The 24743-nt window shown below is 43.5% G+C and overlaps 1 protein-coding gene across 1 annotated transcript in view; it reads right to left on the bottom strand.

The window, feature by feature from the left end:
* The window catches only part of PTCH1 (patched 1), a 92755-nt gene that overhangs the window by 49247 nt on the left and 18765 nt on the right, over window positions 1–24743 (bottom strand). Inside the window, exons 3-6 of the mRNA XM_033164665.1 lie at window positions 5804–5993; window positions 3902–3968; window positions 3697–3788; window positions 1202–1400 (exon numbers count right to left, since the gene is read on the bottom strand). Coding sequence (XP_033020556.1) covers window positions 1202–1400; window positions 3697–3788; window positions 3902–3968; window positions 5804–5934 — 489 coding nt within the window. The 5' untranslated portion in view covers window positions 5935–5993. The remainder of the gene's footprint in view (window positions 1–1201; window positions 1401–3696; window positions 3789–3901; window positions 3969–5803; window positions 5994–24743) is intronic.

Here is a 24743-nt window from a genome sequence, read left to right as displayed (position 1 = left end):
AGTTCCACAATCATAGCTCGGTGACAACTGAATGCAAGACAGTTATTTTTAGCATGCACAACGAATTCCGACTGCAAATTTGGGATTCTTTCATCCAATAACGCGTCCAATAACACATTCATTCTCCTCCCCACCTACCCTCTCTCTGTTCATGCACATATGCATGCAAATTTCAAATATTACCACTTATAATTTAAATCAAAAGCAGCCTCTATTATAAGACATGTTCCTGAGACAAAATACGAGAACCAATTCTGAGGAACAGTTGGAGGAAGCTGAACAGGGACAAACATTTCACATGGCAGTCGCAGTTAGCACTTAGTAGACGTAGCTGGTGAACTGCCCTAGTGGCCTCACAAATCTAGTCACTTTGATATCCTAGAATCCCTTGCTTTGCAGGAGGGCATAAACAAAGCTGAAGACAGTACTGCATGTCACTACAAACAGCTGGTAAAATCAACACTACCAGGAAGACACTCATATGGAATAGTTTCATCTCTTTCCCAAGATTGCCTATTCCCCTGCTCGCTCTCTCCTATCATGCCCACATCTGAAAATCCAAAAAGCATAACACATATTCAGGAGACACTGGGAGCAACATGCAAATGAAGATCTATGGAGACAGACAGAAAGCAGTCTGCAACCCATAAACAAATACATAAAACAGAAATTCCAACTGGAGTGCTAAATCAAAATGCTGTGAAGCCATGGTCTGTTTTACAAAGCTGAGGACATGAAACAATTCTGTAAACAAGACTGGTCAAGATTGTTCTGCCCAGGTGGCAATGCCCGCCATTTATTTATTTGGCACATTTGCACACCACTCTTCTTCTGAGGAACTTAAAAGTATCACGTCTGAAATCCATTTTATCTTTTTTGGGTTTTTTGTTTTGTTTTGGAATCCATTTTATGTTTGGTTTATCATTTCTTCGTTTGCTTCCAGGTTTTTTACTCTTCAGCCCAATCACATCATAATCATTTATCATTTATCTCAAGTTATGAGGTGGAGAAAAATTAAAAATCAATATGAAAGCTGTTATTATCAGATTTCTAAGAACAGCTATAGGCAATACATTGTCCATATGTACCTATAAAATGGACTTTCAGGAGGGTTAAATTGAATTTTATTTTTGAGGATTGTAGGGTTCCACCATTCCTTCCACATTTCCTGAGTTGGCCAACAAAGGCCAAGCTAACTTACTTTGGTTGAATTTTTGTTGGGCGCTGTGATAGGACAGTCAGGATCATCAGGATTCAGGCAAGGTCGATCCATATACCCATGTCCAACGTCTGCCTTACTCAGCATTTCTTCCCAGGTATCTACTTGCGAGTTTATTTTCTTTAACTCCTCCAAGAATTCTAAGGGGTCAAAGTTGGTCCACTGCAAATGGGGCTTCCCTCTGGAGAAACAAAACAGTAGGAACGTAATGGTCAAAAGGGCATCAAGAACCATCACACTGACTCACAATATACACCTCTCCCCCTTTCCCACCCCTCCTTATAAACACCAAAAGCCCAAACTATGGATACAATTCACCCTAACATGAATTATACCCTATTAACTGAGTAGAACTTACTCTTGACTGTGCCTATTTTAAACTGTGCTGCATGTGATATCCATTCTTCATTAGCCACTGTTGAAGACTGTTGAGAAATCATATCTTAGGGCTGGGTTTCAGACAACAAATTCCTCGTTCATGTGAATTAGTCCTGCCCATCCCAAAATAAATGGTCCCCCCCCCCGTAACATCTGAATGGGGAGGTTACAAATATTACCTAAATGCAGTTTCTAGAACTGCGATGACACTCTTGTAGTTGGCTGTGGAATTACAGAAAACTGAGGTTGGCTGATATTCTTTGTATCTAACTGCCACATCATGTTGGGTTCCTGTGTGTGGCCAGGGGTGTTCAAATGGACAATAAATTTAATGTCTGACCTTACCTTTCGATACTTTTAAAATTGGGATTGCTGACTTCTTAGTTACTTTAAAAAGGAGAAAGAATTTCATATCTCATTAGGAGTTGCTTGCCTCTGAATACACGTTTCCTATGTAATCAATAAGGTTCTTGCTTTTTTTATACTTAATAGTTGTTCCTTCAAACTCTTGTTAACTTAGCAATCGACTCACAAATGCCTGAGACTGTCTTTCTATTTCTCCTACCTCCAGTTTTGATTTCATGATGTTGATAGACTATAAAGGCTTTTGGCTGCCTTATTTTGTGGTTCAAACTACTGTATCTGCTTAACCAGGCTTAAGTCATTATTCAAACTCTCCCAACCAGAAAACACAAACCCTCTTATTCCCCCATCTAAAAAAAACAACCCTCTACACTGAGATGTTAAGAGATGGCCATTGCAAATTGCTTTTACAGAGACATGCAAACCAGGGCAAAGACAATAACACAAAAGCTAAGTCTTGCATAATTAACCAAAAATGTCTAAACTGATTAAAAATTAACTCTTTGATGGACACATTATGTTACATATAACAATCTTCCAAAAGAGATACCTTGTGCCACTGAACAATAAGATCAACAAAGGATTAGTTTCTTCCTGAGATTATTATTTTTAATTCAAGGCGACAATTCACATACTTTCAGCCAAAGAGAATTGTCAGGCCATTGGTACTATTGTACGTTAGAATTAAAAACAAGGAGGGAACAAAGCTTATTTCACTCAAAAATAAACTTTATTGCTGCTGGGACATGCATTCTAAAAGTATGATGGAAGTAGCTTGAACACAGATTCAGATTCACTGCATTCATAGGCATTTGTTTTCAGGATGGTGACTGTGTTGTGAAACCGTTTCCACAACGCTTAGAAAGTACCCCTGGCCTTGCCCCACAAAGACAGAGCTGCTCTCTCTTGCGTGGGAAGAAGGATTAGTGGCTGTTTTCAAGGTTGTTGGCTTTTAGAAGATATTTGTGCAAAAATGTGTGAAAAGCTGAAATGGGACAGCACACTTCATCTGAGAATAAGCACTGCAAAAACTCAGGACATCTACCAGGAATATGCATGCTTCTTTCCTTTCCAGGGCATGCACCTTAAGACACAGGGCACACAGATCTTCAAAATGAGTGCAGAAAACAACCCTGGAAAACAACCCTAAATAACGTTCAAAACTCAATCACATCAGTGTCAATGCTGAATTGGTTATTAAAGAGGAGGACTAGAGGTTGCAAATAAAATTTTGTCTGTTGAGATACCATTTATAAGCTGGCCCATGTGGAATGGCTCAAACATGAGGCAGCAGCTGCGTGCCTGGAGGAAGCAGCATCTGATCTAGGGTCAGATGCACAGGGATGTGAAACTTTCGTGAAACCGCTTCAGCTGTACCCGGGTCTGATGTTACTTCTCCTATGCAGCTACATTCCTGCAGACGGAGAGTCTTGTCTGAACACGCTGTTTGTCTTGTGACTCCACCTCCATTATTAAGACAAAACCCTTGTCAAAGTCGCATATATGCGACTTCTGATATTTTGTTGCCGGTTCAGCATAACAGCAAATCATAAGGCAGTCCTGTTTAGGGAAGCTATTGTATTTTAATATTTTAATATTTTGTTGGAAGCCGCCCAGAGTGGCTTGGGAAACCCAGCCAGATGGGCGGGGTATAAATTATTATTATTATTATTATTATTATTATTATTATTATTATTCAGTCCAAGCCAGTTTATATTGTAGAAAACAACACTTACGGTAGATATGCAGTCCCCGACTGTAACTTTGCACCCTCCCAGAAGCAGTCCAAAGGTGTGATAATTAAACAAGGGTAAAGGTGTTCTATGATCTGTCAAAGTTAGAAAAAAAAGCACACGCCAAATTAAGAAACGATAAAGAGTTCAATGCAAAAATGTTATTTACAGAGGAAAGTGTGTGCAGAATACAACATATTATGTGTACCTTGTCCATGTAACCTTCTGTGATCGGTTCCCCTGATTTATGGCATAAGTGTTCCAATTTCCATTGTCTGTAAAAATTAAGAGCAAAATCACATCAAAAACATAAATACACGCATTTATTTTTTCCAATGTCACCCACGTAGGTGGTACACCTTTAGGGGAACTGTAAAGCACAGATGAAGCACTTTTAACTCCTGAATAAGGGACCTGTTGTGCAATCATCAAAACAGGCAGTTTTTGTTTGTTACAGAGAATGCTAATTTTTAAACAGGGCTTGAATTGTGCAGGAATGGTTGGGAACACTATTTCTGGATGTGTCCGCAGTCAAGTATTCTGTCCAATGTGGTATGATTGCCTTGCCATCCCCATCGCTCAGCCCGGACACTGAGCTCCAGCTCCGAGGGTCTTCTGCGGGTTCCCTCGCTGCGAGAAGTGAGGTTACAGGGAACCAGGCAGAGGGCCTTCTCAGTAGTGGCACCCTCCCTGTGGAAAACCCTCTCTTCAGATGTCAGGGAAGTAGAAAAACTACCTGACTTTCAGAAGACATCTGAAGGCAACTCTGTTTAGGGACGTTTTTATTGTCTGATGTTTTATTGTGTTTTTTACTATTCTGCTGGGAGCCACCCAGAGTGGCTGGGGAAACCCAGCCAGATGGGTGGGCTATAAATAAAATATAATAATAATAATAATAATAATAATAATAATAATAATAATAATATAATGTTTTGCTCATTTAGAGGTTTATTTTGCAGGCATCATTTTTGCCATGACACACCCTGTCACTCTTATGGCATGCTACAATTTGAATTATATTAGGCAACCTCCATGGAGCTAAAATCTTGAAAGATTATAGTGGCATACTGTGTTGACTTGGTTGTTCAATCAATACATTTCCTTCACCCTTTGGAAACAATGAAACTGACTGCACACACAACCCTCTCTCGTTTATCAGACACCAACTTACAGACTTTTGAAAAGCAAAACCTGGAATACTGTGGACAAATGGTTTGGAGTGACTATTATGTTACCAATTGGTGAACACTAAGGACTTTTTGCTACTTGGAAACCCATTAGAGCGTCAGGCAAAATTTATGCTGCACATTTATCTACACTGTATCGAAAACAGCTTCTGACTTTGAAATATGACAGACTGCAAATGCCTCAAGATTAGGTCCAAACCTGTGCTATTAAAACTTTGTTTAGCATCACAGATTTTCATAAGGCAATATTTATATATGTCAGCATACCAACAAATAAAACAAACAAAACAAATTAAATTAAATAAGGGGGAAGTTCTGTTTTCATTTATATCAATAGCAAATCTGTATGAGTACCATAGAGGCATGGACGATTATTTTCTGAAACACCTTGTTCAGGGTAACTTCAGACATTTTAAGCTAAGGTCAACATCTGGAGATTCCGGGGCTAAAACTAGTTCTCGAGGGGCTGCCCATCCCCTTTCCCCCATTGCCAACTGAGATGCTAAATAGGAACCAAGAAAGAGGCATCTGTGGCTAAAAGAATTAGACAAGACAACCACTGTGAGGGTGAAGGCACCGGCCCATTTCCGCTTGCTTCCTTCAAAGTGGCCCTCCAGGAACATGAGTTGCTGGGAGGGTTGTAAATATCGAAAAGCAGATGTAGAAGTTTGCCGCGATTCCATTTACTGTACTCCCACTGCATTGCCAAAAGGGGAAAGTTGCGCGGGAGAGAAACACAGGCTTTGTGCACATCTGAAGCTTGTGTTATCTCCTCTGCATGAATTCGGCTTCACTTGTTAACAGCAGAAGAATTCAAAGTGGGACTGCGGCACTCTTGCACCCCCTTGTCAGGTCCCAAGCTATTCTTAGTTCCGGGAAGTTAAAATAACATAACACAGCCTTTTCTCTCCATTCCACCTTACCTGTTGTACATATACACGTGTACTCTGCTGGCTTGAAGTGCAGAATCAAGGTGCTGTTGGAGTGCTTCTGCTGTTAGCACATTGGCGCAGTCCTCTTGTGGTGTCTGAATCATGAGTTGGGGATTAAACATGGCCTCTTCTCCAATCTTCTGGCGCGTGTAACTTAACTCCCGACTCACTCGTCCACCAACTGACAGACAAATATTTACAACCTGAGATCAGCCAACAATAACTTACTCTGGATTCACATTCTAAAAGCTCACAGGCCACCAATAAACTTTCCCATATGCATGGAATGTTCTGTAGCCAGTTAAGAACTGAAGCAGTTTTAAAGAGAGCTAATTTCATCTACATGGCAGCAAAAAGACAGACATTTCTCTTTATATACATATATATTAAAAAAATTAATTAATTGTTCCCACTTCGCAAACAGAGGTGTGTGTTAAGTTGATTCCTGCTAGACACATGGTCTTTCAGTATCACACCAAAAATTTCCACACGTAGAAAGTTTATTAACAAAAGGGGGGGAAAGGAACCTTTTCCTTGCAGACCAGACCAAATATTTCTCTGTTACAATTTCTTGCACTTGTATAAACAGTCTGCTGCAATGGCACATTTCAAGATAAATGACTTCAATTTACACTCTTCTCCTAAATAATTTGGCAATGGCAGAAGGGGAAATGTTTATCTTCCATAAAAAGGAGGTAGGAGGGAAAGAGTAAATGAGCATTAGTATGTCTTGCTGCTGCTAGTTAAAACATAAAAAATACTGTTAAATTAGGGTCACATAACGGTGCAGTTTCAGAGGAACAGAGTCAGCTACACTTAAGCAATCAATTCCAAGTGTCTAGAATCGCTACCAGTGAGTTGGATGTACCGGAATTTGAATTCCAAGGCAAATTTTATCTTTAAAAAGTCAAGAAGCCTAACAAGGAGACACATTTATGCAGCCTAAAGGTCTAAAGGAAGCTAAAATGAAGTCAAGAGACTGTGTGATTCTATACAGCTCTACTCAGAAGTCTCGTGGTTTTCAGTGGGGCTTACTCCCAGGTATACAGGATTGTAGCCATAGAGGAAGAAAATAAAAGGAAACTAAAAATAAAATGACAAATTTAATAACAGTCACAACTCCTTGTATCTAGAGAACTGAGCGTCGTGATCCAAAGATGCACTAGGACTATTCCATCCCCACCTCATGCAAAACCATCCCTCCATCCTCTCTAGAATGGCATGTGATGCAGCTGAACAGCAGGGAAAAATGCAGAAACCAGTAGCACTGCTGTCTGTGGCGGAATAATGCCTGCGGATGATTCAGGTTCATCATGGGTTAACCTATCACTCCCGTTTTATGTAGGTGTTCCCTGGGAGGCAGAGCTAGTTGGCATTCTAAAAAGTTGAGAGTCAGTTGGGGGCTTGGCAGTTGGGGGTGGAGGTTTAGAGAGAGAGAAAATGAGAGGTTAGGCTTTGGGGAATGGGAGGAAAGGTCATTACCATTGCTAAAGGGATGCAGGAAATATTATAACAAAGCTGAATTACATGAGAAGAAGATTTGTACCAGTAATAACCCGAGACATCCATGTTTTCAAGTTACCTAATGAAGTTAAATGTGCTGAAACGTTCGCTGACTGTGGCAGTGGATCAGTACCTTAAGAGAATTCTTTCCAGTAGCACCTTAGAGACCAACTGAGTTTGTTCCTGGTATGAGCTTTCGTGTGCATGCACACGAAAGCTCATACCAGGAACAAACTCAGTTGGTCTCTAAGGTGCTACTGGAAAGAATTTTCGATTTTGTTTTGACTATGGCAGACCAACACGGCTACCCACCTGTAACCAGTACCTTAAGAGGTGTGACTAAGAGGAGAGAACAAAGCTTTCCTGTGGAAGAGGAAACTGTTTGCTTATTCTCCTGTCATACAGAGGGCTGGACGGTGAAGCCAAGTGTGCCACTTATTTGCCTAAACTGCAGTAGTTGGGAACCCTGGTAGGGAGATCCCATAGGTGGCGAGAGGTTTTCAAACGTAGAGCCCTGGGGTACCCCAGAGACAACTCCCATATGAACACTGAAGGATTCATCCTAGTTGTCAGTGAAACCTAGGGAGAGTCACTGTTGGGGAAGTATTGAAAGGGGAGGGAAAAGGATCCCTCACACTGTCCACAAACTGAAATGCACTTTGAGCCAGAACCTGCCCCCCCCTCCTATATTTTTAAAGAAAATGGTTAAAGCATCTTTTAAATCAGGAATGAGGAACTTGTGGCTCTCCAGGTGCTGTCAGGCCCCACTTTTAATTTATTAATACAGAGAACAAAGGACACAACTGTTTGTTGATTAAGATGAAACAAAAACATTGGATAATTGGTTTTCACCTTCAGTTTTAAATTTTCATCTCAAAACAATGTGTTTGCAAATAAGCCCCTCGCCTTCACTGCTAGGTAATTTATACTTATTGTAACCAAGTTTACATGGACATCAGTTCTGAAGCTTGAATTCGGCTTACAAAGACACCAGTGGAATTTTGATATTCCAACCTTACAGTTCACATGACATCAAATCTCTACATTCCCATAGGAACAATACATGCACTGCCATTTCATTCCCAAATCTATACCTTATTTATTTTTTTTAATTTTTTTTGGAATTGATGGAATTTAACACTAATTTCAGCCAAGAGGTCCAATCTTGTGCAAGACAAAAGACAGCATTCCTCATCTCTACTGAAAATGACCAACTGTTTAGTATCAACAGAAATTATTGCTTCTTACTCAAGGTGCTGTCAAACTATATTAATCTCACTTAACAAGGCAAATTTAGCTAATCAGCATTACATCATAGTCAGCAGGAAAAGCTGTGCTCTTTCCTTTCTCCATAAACCCAATAAGGGAATAGTGACAGATAACTAGACGGGTTTTTAAGCATCTTTCCCCATGAAAATGAATTTCGTCAATTAGCATTGTATATTTTAGTAGCATGTGTGTGTGTGTGTGTGTGTGTTTTACGCATAGTGGCTTGTTTTCAAGCTTAAATGCTGTAATGTTTTTAAAATTACATTTAATACAAATAATTGTATTTAACTGCAATGTAACTGTTCACAGTTCTTAAAAAAGTTGATATAAATGGATCGGAAGTAATAACCCCCCCCCCCCCAAAAAAAAAAATACACAGGAAGGAAAGAACTATGTGTGAATGCTGTCTTTCCTGTACAGTAGTTTTCTTTTCTTTTAATCCTTAAAGTGTAAAGACCTTATAATGTACTCTTGCATAGACATCTGCTTGATATTTTTTCTAAACTGTTTCCCCACAAACTCTGCTCCAGTTTTTCAAAGAACAAAAGACCTCTCCACAATAAAATGCCACTTTATGTGACGCCTTTAACATCAATATATACCCAAGCTGACACATCAGCCTCACATGCCTAACAGACTCTGGTCACCCCAGGCAGACGAGGGAACTCGTACACATATTTCTATCCTTTTCTTTTGTCATTCCTAAAAGCTATTCACATACTATTATGAAGATTCACAATTAAAACAGCTATCGCAGAATTGTGCAGTTGGAAGGGATCCCGAGGGTCATCTAGTCCAACCCCCTGCATTGCAGGAATCTCAGCTAAAGCATCCATGACAGATGGCCACCCAACCTCTGCTTAAAGACCTCCAAGGAAGGAGAGACCACAAACTCCAGTGGGAGTCTGTTCCACTGTCAAACAGCTCTAACTGTCAGAAGAGTATAACATTGTTAAGAATAACGTCTGAAAAATTAAATAGCACAAAATGTATGGCGCTTACAAATTGTTATATATACCTTCAAGCACTTATTATATACGCCCTCAAACACTCACTGGAATAAAACTGGTAACACTGCCTGGTTCCAAAAGACCAAGAAGGCTGACATGAAGAGCCAACCTGTGCTGAAAAGATTCTGTCCTAAGCAACTACCCCATCCCATGTCTCAGACCGTGAGGGAAGCAGAGCCTTGGGATGCTCTTAATATAAAGGTAAAGGTAAAGGACTCCTGGACGGTTAAGTCCAGTCAAAGGCGACTATGGGGTTGCGGCTCTCATCTCACTTTCAGGCCAAGGGGAGCCAGTGTTTGGCTCATGTGGCCAGCATGATTAAACAGCTTCTGGCGCAACAGGACACCGTGACGGAAACCAGAGCGCACGGAAATGCCGTCTACCTTCCTGCCGCAATGGTACCTATTTATCTACTTGCATGGGCATGCTTTCGAATTGCTAGGTTGGCAGGAGCTGGGACAGAGCAACAGGAGCTCACCTTGTCGCGGGGATTCGAACCGCCAACCTTCCGATCGGTAAGCCCAAGAGGCTCAGTGGTTTAGACCACAGCACCACCCGCATCCCTTTGCTCTTAATATATGGGGGTACATTAATATAGAAACCTATCCCTACTTGCTTATTAGCGCAGGCTAGCACAAGCATGGCCAACGTAGTCAAGTTCCTTTCTTGGAGTACGCCATATTCATGGATGGTGAATAAGTGAATTGATAGGCCTAAGCTCATATGGCAGTTTGGCACAGTATTCTCCAGGGCTAACCACAACACTTGTGATGCCATGGAAAACCAGTGGCCTGCGCTCAAATAATTCAGACAGTCTGCTTGGGTGAGTCTGGTAGACTCTGAACTTGGGAGGGAAGCTGCATGCCCGCCAGCCATATAGGTGGCAGGTGTGCAGGGAAAGGGGAGGCCGCCAGCAAAGCTGCGCAGCTCCCCCACTTGCTGGGGCGCCCCTGAGAGGCTGGCGCCCTGGTGCGACGCACCACTAAGCCCTACGGGAAAGACGTCTCTGAGTGGGATCTAAATTTCATGACCAAGAGACTTGGTGACTGCTAAATATCTGACTGAAATGTCTGTGCACATTTACATCTGCCTGTGGCGACACAGATGCATGCAAGCACTACCAGACAGTGAGAGCCAGTGTGGTGTAGTGGTTAAGAGTGGTAGACTCATAATCTGGGGAACCGGGTTTGTGTCTCCACTCCTCCACATGTAGCTGCTGGGTGACCCTGGGCTAGTCACACTTCTCTGAAGTCTCTCAGCCCCACTCACCTCACAGAGTGTTTGTTGTGGGGGAGGAAGGGAAAGGAGAATGTTAGCCGCTTTGAGACTCCTTCGGGTAGTGAAAAGCGGGATATCAAATCCAAACTCCTCTTCTTCTTCTTCTTTTGCATTTCACTGTTAACAGTCTAGGGTGTGTGTGTGTGTGTGTGTCAGTGGCGGTGCACTTAAAGGGCAAGCCTTGGGTGGTGCCCCTTATCCATTGGCAGAAAGAGGTGAAAAGAAGGGGCCAATTGTATCTCCAATTGGACGGAGGTCCATAACTGAGGTGCCTATACAGGGAAAAACCTGCTACACATCAGCATACAATAGAAAATACCTACCGTACCAGGAGAGTTGATCCATCAGTTATTTCGAGCCCTATTACACTGAGCTCTTCAGGCCTTTGTGCACTTAAATTTGAAACTGGTAGCATACTGTCAACAAGCACAGATCCCAAAAGGTTCTTGTTGTGTGTGGCTTTACTTTGAGATACCGTGCAGCAGCTGGGCTGCAGCATTGTGTACTAGCTGAAGCTTCTGGGTCCTCTTTAAGGGCAGCCCCACATTGAGTACACTGCAGGGATCGAAATGTGACATTAGCAGGGCATGGACTAAAGACCAGGTTATCTTGGTCAAGGAACAGCCATAGCTGATGAACCAGACAGAACTAAGAATCAACATTCCCAGCCACTGGAACCATAGGGCTTCATGTGATAGCTTGGAACCCAGGACCATTCCCAAGGGATACACTTGTTCTTTCCAGTGTGAGCGCAACTCCCATCTTGTCAGGATTCGGCTCCAGTGTAGAGGTCATTTAGAGCATGTTTGCCAAGCAGGTATGCTCCAGATGTTGTTCCCATTAGTCACAGCCAGCTATGTAGCCCTACAACTTCTGCAGAGCACCAGGTTGGCAAAGATGATTTAGAAAAATAAGTAGATACTCCCTGAGACAACACTGCAGATGTTCTCATCTTCACGGCTGCAGCGGAGGAGAAAGCTAAGCAAGCATGCCGAAGTGTCTTGCTAAATGTACAAATCTTCATCTTGACAGGTTATAGAAGTTAAACGCCTATCGTAATAGCATTTTGAGGGTCTCATTCCTGGCAACGGGCAGGTTGGAATGTTACTGCTTTCCATTAACATTTGCCATACAGCCTTATCCGAAAGGATACGACTGTAAAAGACAGCATGTGAACTGTTCTGGGTCCAAGCTGTCTGTCTCTGGGACCAGAACAGCAGCCACACTTTCAACCTCTATACACATTAAAAAATATACTCGGTTAGTTCCTGGGAGTTCCTGGCTGCAACGCTCCCTGGCAGAGCCATTCCCCTACGATTACATCAGTAGGCTTTGAATTTAGCCAGGGGGCGGGGGTGGGAGAACCCAGTCATTACCTCAGAACGCTCTGATCTAGGAAAGAGCCTTCGAGATACAGCAAAGGCTAACAAGTCGATCTGTCTACCAGAACTGAGGTGCAAGCTAGACGTGTGGGATGATCATACACACCTTTCGCACACATGCCCCATTGACATTTAAAGCAGAGGTGGGGGCCTAGATCCCACTGCTTTTTGGCAGTTTATGCCCAGCTCCAGAATGGATGCTTTTGAATTCTGGTGGTGGAGGACTCTTGAGAGTCCCATGGACTGCAAGAAGATCAAACCTATCCATTCTCAAAGAAATCAGCCCTGAGTACTCACTAGAAGGACAGATCCTGAAGTTGAGGCTCCAGTACTTTGGCCACCTCATGAGAAGAGAAGACTCCCTAGAAAAGACCCTGATGTTGGGAAAGATGGAGGGCACAAGGAGAAGGGGACGACAGAGGATGAGATGGTTGGACAGTGTTCTCGAAGCCGCTAACATGAGTTTGGCCAAACTGCGAGAGGCAGTGAAGGATAGGCGTGCCTGGCGTGCTCTGGTCCATGGGGTCGCGAAGAGTCGGACACGACTGAACGACTGAACAACAAAGCCCAGCTCCTGTACAGGAAACATGCTGGGCAGGTTCAAAAATTTCTGAAAGCAGCAGAGCACAATGAGGAAAGGTCGGTGAAGGTGCCAAATTCTGAACACTTGTCACACACAATTCAGTGTAAAAAGTACTCCCCACAACACTCACACTCCCCTTTGTATGTGGATACATGCTTAAAGAAACACATGACTGTCCCACACAACTAATTCCACCCTTTAACTAACTTGAGACTCAGCTATACAGCTCAAATAAAACCTTTTAAGTGCAATATACAATGTGGCACCAGATGGCGATGGTGAGCCTTATGGAAAATTCAATTAATTTTTTTAAACGCTTTTTTTTAAAAGCCTTTTCAGAACGGTTTTTATATGTGTGTGTAGGTTCCATCCTGGATGACCCTGCTCATGCAAAGGCATCTTGCTGCTGAAATAATGGTGGAAAGTTATCTTGTATTAGGACAGCATACATATAAATGCCCTTTCTAGCAAATAGCCAATCGTATTTGGAGGGCAGTTTGTTAAATGCCAACCCTCTCCTCTACAATGAGCATACAGAACGATAACTGTGATGTGGACACCTGCCCAGAAAAAGTTGCATTATTTCTCAGACCCTTGAACAGCTGCCAGGTGCCAACAGCTTCTAGTCATTTCTAACCTGAGGCATATTTGAACTCGTGACCTAGAGGTGAAAGGCTCTGTATCCTATTACCAAGCCCTAGGCCACACTCTGTACCTCACCGGTACATAAAAAACTGTTTTAAAATACCAAGCACCACACACAATAGTAAATTATATTTGATTGTAAAGGAGAAGCAAAAAGCTGACTCACAGAATGGGGCTAAACTCTAACAATCATTTGAAACGTCCCGGTTGCCATTGCTTTTCCAGAAACGTTTAAGTGTTGAATAATTGCTCCTTTGCACTGGCACTTCTTCCATTCTTCATTGTCTTCACTGAAATACTTCTACAGGTAGATGCCTCATAAATCTTATCATTTATAATGGTATAAACAAAACAGGGCCATATCCAGGAATTATTGGCGCCCTGAAATAATTGTGCAACACCACCCTAATAAAAGTCTAACATTTAATGCACATACTGTGCAAGAATGGAAACTCGTAACTGCTATCTCCTACCTTGTTTTTCCTGCATTAGCTGCGCCAAAGAGACCTCTCTGGGGCGCAGGCCTGGGCAGTGTGTAAGTCACATGATATCATCTCTCTGCTTCTGTTCTTGCCATAGTGTAGCCTTTGGAAGAGGATGGGAAGCATGAAACGCCTTTACTGTATAGATGCAAGATTTTGTTTTTAAATGGGTGTTGGACCCATCTCCGCCCATTCCCTTATAGCTAAACAGCCCAGAAAACCTGCCTGCAGAAAGCTTTACGGTACCGGTTTGGTTTTAGGTGAAGCCGTTGGGCTGTTTCTTTCTAGAGAGCCATCCAGGGAATGCCTTCATGGCTACTGCAATAATTCCAGAGCTAATACAGAGTTGCATTAAAGACAGCAAACACATCCAAAACACCTGCCTGGAAAAGGCGCGTAGACATAGCCTTCAGACTGTTGTTACATGTACAACGCCTGCTTGAAAAAGACGGGTAGAAGTGGGTTTTTGAGGGTTAGTCATGGGTTTAAAATTGTACTAGAGTGTGTGCACATCCAAAACATGTGGATATCTAGATATGGCCGGCCCTTAGACATTGTTTCCTTGGGGCAGGCTTCCTCAAACTCGGCCCTCCAGATATTTTTGGCCTACAACTCCCATGATCCCTAGCTAGCAGGACCAATGGTCAGGGATGATGATGATGATTTTATTATTTGTACCCTGCCCATCTGGCTAGGTCCCCCAAGCCACTCTGGGCGGCTTCCAACAAACATTAAAATACATTAAAATGTCACAGATTAAAAACTTCCCTAAACAGGGCTGCCTTCAGGTATTTTCTGAATGTCAAGTAGTTGCATATGATGAGAACTGTAGTCTCAAAACATCTGGAGGGATGAGTTTGAGGAAGCCTGCCTTGGGGGGTTAGACATCGGTTAACAATCTCTCTCCGTCTTTTACTTTCTGAAGGACAAATGCCAGACCGAGGGAAGTTACTGTCCTCATGAGCTGCTGCTTTTAAGCGTTCTGAAGGCATTTTGGCTGGGCAGGGCTACAGAGGGCTGAACTAGATAACAACAACACCCAACTGGCGGTGTCCTAGAGCCCATTTGAGAAAAAGGAGTTGCCAAAGGTCGCAAACTGGATTGAGATTCAGCCCCAAATACCTAACCACTCATTTTAACCCAGTTTTCTGCTCCAGTAGAAACCCATTCCACATGAGGCCAAGTGGGGATGCTAAAAGACTTGAGCACAAGGCAAAGAGGATGGAGGCGGGGAGAGTCTGATGCCCAATTTCTCCATTTTCTCTGCTACTGATACCCTGCTCCCCACCCCAATACATTAACATGCATCCTCCCTCCTCTTCATTCTTCCTGAATCCTAAGCAGCCGATGGCCAAGTCAGCAACTGAGTTGATGCTGCCATTTGCTCCCTCCAGAGCAAACTGAAAGGGTATCAAAGCCCCCAGTGAAGGTGAAGGGGCTCCTGACGGGACACAGAGCCCAGTGACGACAAGAAGCCTCTGCACGACTGTGGTAGGTTCATTGTTGCCCAAGGATGGCTCTAGGTTGTTCGGGGCCATGATGGGCTTACACAAAGCATGAGAACGAGAGGTGTTCAGACAGTGAAGTTAATGTGTGGGTCAGGGGAGGGGGACTGCATGAAACCCACTCCCAATGCTGATGCACACAGTGTCTGCACACCCTGCTAACTTCATTTCCAGCTGACATGAAGGAGCTCTATGCACAAACTTCCGTTACAAGCACAGAGCTACTCCGGGTAAGGGGGCCCCTGGTCCAATCTGGGCTCCTCCTCGCGTGGAGAAGCTCTACATCGGGCAGCGGTGGGGGGGGGGGCGCTCAGGTTTGGTGGGCCAAATGCAGCTTCCAGGCCTCTTGGGACTCTCCCCAGGCCCTACCCCTAACCAGTTGTGTTGCAATCCTTTCTCAAGTGCTTTTGCCCAGGAGGAATTTGTCCTTGGTGTGCAATTATACCTCCTGCTTGCCTTGATGGGGAATAGTAAAAGGTAAAAAAAAAGTAAAGGACCCTTGGATGGTTAAGTCCAGTCAAAGACGACTCTGGGGTTGCGGCGCTCATCTCGCTTTCAGGCCAAGGGAGCTGCCGTTTGTCCATAGACAGCTTTCCAGGTCATGTGGCCAGCAGGACTGAACCGCCTCTGGCACAACAGGACACTGTGACGGAAGCAAGAGCGCATGGAAATGCCGTTTACATTCCCGCCGCAGTGGTACCTATTTATCAGCTTGCACTGGTGTGCTTTCAAACTGCTAGGTTGGCAGGAGCTGGGACAGAGCAACGGGAGCTCACCCCGTTGTGCGGATTCGAACCGCCAACCTTCTGATTGGCAAGCCCAAGAGGCTCAGTGGTGTAGGACACAGTGACACCTGCATTCCTGATGGGGAATGTGTAGGCATCCAAAATTATGGCTTGTATATGGCTGCAATGCAGCCTACGGTGAAAAGGACAGCAGCCATACCCATTGCCCTGCCTATGTTTTGCCCACCACTGACATGTTGCCCCCCGGAAAGTTTCCCATCAGGAAATGCAGCTCTCGGGCTGAAAGGGGTTCCCTGCCCCTGATCTACAGGTATACCGATGCACACTGGATGAATCTCTTTGCACTGATAAGGAGACTGGCACGGGTGGTATCATACAGGGGCGGTTGGGTTGTACGATGCCTGATGCTGGCACATTTTGAGACAAGCAATAAAGGCGTCATAATACGATGATGATTCTCATGGAACAGCTATGAATCTTGGATTCCATTTCTTTGGTACAACAATAGGGGCAGAAGCCTAACATTTTGACAAAAAAAAGTTTCATATATGGTAGAGAGAATGAATATAAATTGCTCCAATCCCTCTTTGTTCTCGATGAGACTTCTTTGTCCAGAAAACAGAAGTCCACGTTTTAATGATTTAAGTAATGGTATAATATAGCATTTGTACATTTGCACTTGAAAACAGGACCCCCAAGCGCAATTTTTCTACCGAGTAAAACTTTTCATTAGCTACTGGGAGAATTTAGAGTAAATAAGGATCAATCCTTTCTTCCATATATGAAATTCACACAGAGAAACACATATATCCCTCTGGAGGAATAACAGGAAAAATGCTGCTTTGTCCCATAGCAATAAGCTGCTCCCTAGATTGAGCTCCGCAGTTAACCTCTGAATGGCCCTTCTGTGAATGTGTAATTGTTTTCTTGAGTGGTTAAGAACAGTAGTTGTTTTTTTAAAAAATCAAAGCTATTTTCATTGGGACACTTTTAGGAAAAAAGCAGATGCTTGTGACAATGTGTTTTTTTAAAAAAGAAAAAAGATGCTGAATATCTGAGTAGAATAAACAAAACTTCTTCATTTTTAGGTTAAAACACACTTCAAAACACGGGAAAACTTAAGATCCAGGCTAATGAACATATTATGGAACAAGGTACAGTTTCTTTCAAGTATTCTATGCCAGCTGCTTGCTGTAACCATCTGTTGTTGCCTAAGCAGCATCTTTCTGAGTGGCTTTGAAGCAGAACTGCTCTCACTGTTGGACACAATCAGGTCAGGTCAGCCGTCCACCCTCACCCCACCCCCTACCCCCACCCCCAAACCCAAACCTGCAGCCTCTCACAGCTTCCCTCCATCTTGATATTTCTTCCTGGACACCAGCTCCCAGGATGGAGCTGACTCTTGTCAAGGCACCCATTTCTCACGCTTTTTAATAAATAAATAAATAAGGGCGTGTGCTTGTGCGTTACGTAATGCAAAATGCAATACGGAAGTCCTTTTTTCTGAAGCGTCGCAAGCAAGGGAGTCTAGTTTTTCCAATGCGTTCGTGGGGGGGGGGACACGGCGGCATTGTTTGGCTCTTGCGTTTGCTTTGCTAGGTATCTTGTGTTCTCGTTTTGTGTTTTTATGTTGTGAGCCGCCCTGTGATCTTCAGGTGAAGGGTGGCCTAATAAATAAATAAACCCGAATCCAGTTCACTTATTGCAAAAAATAAAGAGAACTGGAAACTTTCGTTCGTCTCGGATAGTGCTAATCCTGCTGCAAATGAGATAGTAGCACCAGACTCCAACAGCACCACCGCCACCACCTACTACTACTACTACTACTATTATTATTATTATTATTATTATTATTATTTAAACCCACCAATGTATAACAAAGCATGCAATACAGCACTGGCGTCGGTTTTAAGGGAAAAACTATGAAGCCAAGTGTGTTAGCTGCAACCTTCCAGAACTGCGCACGCACAATAAGGACTCACACACACACTGTGACAGCACATTCAGCTTGTTGCATAACATTAACCCCAGCTCACTTCTCTCAGCTTCTGTGGATCTGACATCACCTCTCGGCTCTAAGCACTCTTCTCACCATTATACAGCCAAGCCCCCTTTTCATTGGCTTTCCCCTGGAGGCCGCATGGGGCAGAACACAATGGACGTCCCCAGCTTCACACACAGGCTCCCCCAGCCTGCGAGGAACATCACACTGGACTGATTTATTTTCAGCACTGTTCCTTCTCTCTGCATCTGGTGCAGCGAAACACACATCCCTGGGAGCCACTTTCATGATTTTGTTGCGATCAGGATTAGCTGGATTAGGGGTTGATTCATAAGGACCCCCTGTGGCTGTGAGGAAGTTTCATCACAAGGTCAGAGTGGTGTGAACTATATTCTGTCAACACCACCAACTTCTCATAGCCAACTACACACACACAAAAGGGGGACAAAAGAAGAAAGTTGCAGATCTGAAATATGTGAATGAAACAGTTGACGGCAACAAAGAGATTTACAGAGAATTTCCCAACAGATGTTAGATATGTATGCAGCCAGCACTGATTTCCTTTCATAATAATAATTTTTATAAACACACACACACACACACACACACACACACACACAAGACCCCTGCATTAGTCATTTTTAATTTAGAAAGAATTTAGTGGTTTAGGAGGTGGGAGGAACCTGGGGAATAAATACAGCAACCCACACGCAAAACCACAGAGGAAACTTTCTGGCACTTCTTCTAAAAACTGGTCATGCAGCTTGAAGATTGTTGCGCTGTTGAGATTTTATTGCATATAATGCTGCCACCTTCAAGACTGTATCATTCCAAGCCCCTTATGTGCGATAACTACCACAGACGTCTTTGAAAGAAAGAGAGAAAGTGATGGTTGGAACGCGAAAGCCAGAGGAGGAAGATAAACACCGGAGCTGTGTTTAAATCTACCGTTATGAAATTCACTTCCCTCTGCTGCTACCCCCCCCCCCGGCTGCTCCCAATTCCACTCATGCACAATCAGACCAGTAGCATACTTGGAAACTGTATGCAGAAAGGCAAAAAAAAAAAAAACTATTTTAAAAAAAATAGAGAGAGAAACACACACACACACACACACACACACACACACAAAGCTACCTCCACTTGCACAGAACTGGACTATCCAATCAAAGCCTTATCTGTTATATTTCTGCCTGTCTTTCTCCTCTGTTTAGCACATTCACCAACAGGAGAAAAGGAGGCAAAGCAATGGAGGCTTTGACCTGCAGCTGTAACACAATACTTTCACACAGCCCTGTCGACCCCTGACATAAATTTTACACCGCAGCTGGCATTTACACACTTAGCATTACCATATGTATAGCCTACTCTGTGCTAATTATGCTAATCACCTGTCTAACTCTCCACTGCGAAAAAATGGTTGTATTTAGCAGTCCACTGCCTACAAATGCAGCTTACTGTGTGGCTGAAATGTACATTCAGACAGCCCTGAACGGCAAGATTTTTCCACGTTGCTGGCTTCATTCAGGGCACAGAAAAATTTATTCAAGTCAACTGGTTTTGGTCTGCAACAAAAAAGTTACGAGAAAAAAGTGAGTGTGCTCCTGCCCTAACATTCTAAGTCTGCTTGCAAGCAAAATGATAAATCAATTGGTGTGGGAAACAAAATGGGAGAGAGATTTCTTTTGCAAGCCATGTGAAACTGTAGCCTATTTAAGAAAGAAAGAGAAAGAAAGAAAGAGAGAGAGAGAGAAAGAGAGAGAGAGAGAAAGGTCATCCTAGTTTCCCAAATCTCTAGAAGAAAGCTGTTAATAGATATTTAAGCCAGATCACAATTCTCTTAAATTGATACTTCTTACAGGCTTCCCAGTGCAGATTACCAAAAGTGTGTGATTTTTGTTTTGTTTTCAAACCTTACGCATGCTACTAACTGACACCACAGTATCATTTCCCATTATTTACTTTCCTGGAGCGCACCAATGTGCAACCATAAAGAGCCTTTTGTACGAGTGTAAACTAGAGATAACTTCCCAAGAAGATAATTGACTAAAGCTGGTGCAAAACTAAAGTGAATCCAAACAGAATCAAATCTGAAAATAAGTGAAATTGGAATAAGGTGCAATTCAACAATAACACAAAGCAAAAAACACACAAACATTCACAAACCAGTGTTCTTCCTCCTCACAAAACAAAGCAAGGTAGTTAAGCCTCCTAGCAGAAGGTGAAATAGAAAATTGGGGTGATGTTTTTGAATCATGTTAACAGAGACAGAAAGGGAAAAGAAGGCCAAAATTACTTCCTTTTCAACTCTGTATTTTTCCTTCAAATAAGTCTCCCTAAACCATAGCTGGCACTTGGCTTCTTTTGCTGCAGGTATTTAATATAATTAATCATATACAAATATGTTCTAACAAACCCGTTCATGTTCCCACCCACCAAAGGAAGCTCAGATATAACTAGAGATTTCCCCATCAGATAACCCAAAACTAATTCTAAGGATGATTTCACACTTGGCTGTTTCCCCCAGACAAACATAATGATGGATTTGCTTACTTTCAGCAGCCATCTCATCACACGAGAGAGATGCGGTATTACAAGCACCCCACAATGGTCCTAAGAGTTTTGTGCCTTTGAAAAAGTGCTCAGAAACTTCAAAACTTAAAATGGTCCAGAGAACAGCTGCTAGACTCTATAGAGCAGGAATGTCCAACCAGCAGATCACGATCTACCCAGAGCCGTCTTTCCCATATGGTTTAGTGGTTCGTTGCGGCAGGGCGCCGGCCTCTCAGGGGCGCCCCAGCATGTGGTGGAGCTGTGTAGCTTTGCAGGCGGTCTCCCCTTTCCCTGCACGCCTGCCAGCTGCGCCCCACCGACTATATGGCTGGCGGGCATGCAGCTTCCTTCCGAAGCCTCTTGGGAGAGCGATCCCTGCAGAGGCTTAGGATGCAAGCTGCGCCCCGCTAAATATATGGCTGGCGGGCACGCAGCTTCCCTCCCAAGCCTCTGCGGGGATTGCTCTCCCGCAGTGGCATGGGGAAGAGTTGCATACCTCCCCCAAATGGCTGGCAGCACGCAGCTTCCCCGTCCCCCACTATCCGTTGTAATTTGGGGGTGCGGAGTGGATATTTGCACCCCGGCGCCGCATCTGCTAAAGACAGCCCTGGATCTACCGGTAGATCCCTAGCTGATCCTGGTAGATCACAGGATCCTCATCGTGTACAAAACATTACAGGGGGAAAGATAAAAAACTCTGTGCAATCCTCCCCCCAAAAAAGCTCAACAACTCTAGGCAATCCACCCACCCCATGCATGCTCCTCCTCCCTCCAATGACAATGGGTAGATCACTGCCAATTTTTATATATACTGGGAGTAGATCACAGTCTCTTGGGAGTTGGACATGCCTGCTATAGAGCATTGGGACCTGATGGTGGCCTGATCCCAGGTGGGTTGCAACACTTAGCACCAAACAAATCTATGGTAAATAAATAAAAATAAAAAAGACTTCGCAAACACATGTTTGGGTTAAGGAGCTCAACCCAGGTCTGAAAAGCTTGAAGGTTACTACTCTAGACTGGGATGAGGCATGTGAAGCATATTGTTCCAGTGCTGCATCACCTACCCTGTTTACCAAGTTGCCCAATTAAATGCAGCCTTTGACCTTCCTTCCAGGCCCAAAACCAAGGAAACAAGTGTGATGCTTTGTATTTAATTTAACATCTTAAATTTAAAAAAAAAAATGTTTTGGTTCTGGCGATTTTTCAATTTGTCTGCTGCTTTTTGAGGAGTTGCCTCCTAAAAAGCGGGATGTAATTTTTTTAAATAAATAAAATTATAAGTGTCGTTGGGCTACAATGCCTATTGTCTCTGACCATTGACAATGCCTGGAAGGAGATGCTGAAACAGAAGTGGTTCCCCAGGTGAGGCACAGCTGCTACACTGGGTTATATATCAACATATAAAAGTTAAACAGAAATCCACTCAACAGTTACAATAAATAATTTCCAAACTATAATCAATAAAACAACAGCAAGCCACAGTACATAAAATAATACAAACTGAGAAGCAAGAGACTAGAGGGTGGGGCAAGGCAGGTAGAAGGAGGCCTTGCCTGATGAAGTCTTTCGTCTCGAGGGCACAACCTTGGCTTTTCTTGCCCTGTGTGGTGTGGGACTGTGATAGCTTCAGAGCCAGTTCTTTTATTTGTGCAGGGAATGGAAGAGGAAAGAAACTGTAGCAGCCTCTCTTGCATTGGAAAAATGCATTGGAAATTAAGCTTTCAGCAGAGGGGTCTTCCAGAAGGCTGGAGATACTCCTCCTTGGCCAGTGGATTTGGTGGTGCCTGCTCATTGCTTTCCTTCAAACTTTTGCCCACCTTGGAAGCGATAAGTCTTCCTTGCACCTTTTAGGCACAAATATTTTAATTAATTCCAGGTGGTGAGAGTAATCCACCCAAGGTTTCTCATTCTGTGAATGAGGAATCCCATGACTCTAACAGTCCCCAAATCCCCAGCCTTTGGGCTATCTCCTAGTAAAAAAGGTAAAGGTAAAGGAACCCTGACAGTTAAGTCCAGTCGCAGACGACTCTGGGGTTGCGGCGCTCATCTCACTTTACTGGCTGAGACAGCCAATGTTTGTCTGCAGACACTTTTTCCGGGTCATGTGGCCAGCATGACTAAGCCGCTTCTGCCGAAACCAGAGCAGCGCACGGAAACTACGTTTACCTTCCTGCCAGAATGGTACCTATTTATCTACTTGCACTTTTTGGCATGCTTTCAAACTGCTAGGTGGGCAGGAGCTGAGACCGAGCAACGGGAGCTCACCTTGTCGCTGGGATTCGAGCCGCCGACCTTTGGATCGGCAAGCCCAAGAGGCTCAGTGGTTTAGACCTAAAGGTAAAGGTAAAGGGACCCCTGACCATTAGGTTCAGTCATGGATGACTTTGGGGTTTCGGTGCTCATCTCACTTTACTGGCCGAGGGAGCCGGCGTACAGCTTCCGGGTCACGTGGCCAGCATGACAAAGCCGCTTCTGGCGAACCAGAGCAGCGCACGGTACCGGTAATTCACAGTACTGCTGTTTCTCTTATTTGGATTATTTTTTTAGAATTTTACATGGGTTCATCATAATTTTAAAACCAATTTAGAAGGTTTTTAAAGGGGATTGGACAGATTAATGGTGGATAAGGATTATCGATGTCTACCAATCATATAAGAGATATGCAGGTTGCAGATTCAGATGTACTCAGCCTCCAGATACCAGTTGCTGGGGAACAACAGCAGGTGAGGGTGATTGCCCTCATGTCATGATGTTTGGATTCCTAAGAAGCATCTGATAGGCCACTGTGGAAAACAGAATGGTGGGCTAGAAAGGCCTCTGGCCTGATCCAACAGTGCTCTGTTTTATGTTTTAACTGGTGCAAGCAAAAGCCTGTCTTTCGAGGGCGGAATGGGGTGTTAGGGACACATAATAAGGGCTTAAATGCATATACTGCATGCTCATCCCCACCACATAAAGTAGCACCAAAACGATTGCGCTGTTTACACCCACTTATTACGTGTCACTGCATTGATATGCTAGGATAACACACATTTCTGCTCTGTCTTTACAACTGTAAGCAGTTAAATTTATATTTAATTGTTCTTTAAAAAAAATCTTTTCCTTTTTTTTTTTTTAATTAACTGAGCACAATCGGTCCCACGTTTTGCTTTCCAGCATCTCGGTTTCAGTCAGTACTCCTTGCCAGTCCAAAGTATTAATTTATCTGGGCTTTTGCAGCTCCAGAAATCTAGCTGTGCAGCCAAGAACTCAAAACAACACTACAACTTTTTTTTTAAGGAGATGGACCACCCTGGTGTCATGGCACAGAGCACTGTTTACATTGCAAGACTCGACTGTGTAATACATCTGGCATTTTTGGGCAGGATTCCTGAGTTAGAGGCCAGAAGCCCTTAAGCAATGATTTAAGGGGAGGGGGGGGGAACCCAACGAGTTGACTTAACAGTGCTCATTCCTGATGTGCCGCACTTCACTTCTGATTATTGACCGAAGAAGCACAAATATGCTGGTTCAGTAAACAAAGGGTGGAAAGGGAGAATAAGTTTCTTTCAGGGATTTTTTTTTTTTTTAAATCATCAATGAATGAAGAAGGGCTTAGAAGTATTTGGGTGTGTGCCACTAAATATGCAACTTGAAAACATCTGCTTCTACTTGTGGATACCTGCTTGGGTATCCATTGTGGGGAGAGGGGAGCTTGTTTTTGTAAAGGTTTGAAAGGCGGCACTGGATCAATAAATCTGCAACACAGCTACCACCATGGTAGGTTCCCTGCACCTGTCCTCTCTGATATATCTGTTTCAATACGCAAAACGCTAATACTTTTTGAAGTTACCAACCCCACCCCCTATAAGAAAAACTGGAATGCTCACTTAGATAAATAAAAAAGACCAGTATGCTCTTTTCGACTCAGCAGATCCCCTTGAGACAGATCACCTTCAGCTCTCTGCATCTCTAATCAGCTCCTGCTTTC

Source organism: Lacerta agilis, chromosome 11, assembly GCF_009819535.1.
Source record: "Lacerta agilis isolate rLacAgi1 chromosome 11, rLacAgi1.pri, whole genome shotgun sequence".
Classification (NCBI taxonomy): Eukaryota; Metazoa; Chordata; class Lepidosauria; order Squamata; family Lacertidae; genus Lacerta; species Lacerta agilis.
Note: the sequence above shows the minus strand (reverse complement) of the source record. Positions and strands in the feature narration are given on the sequence as shown.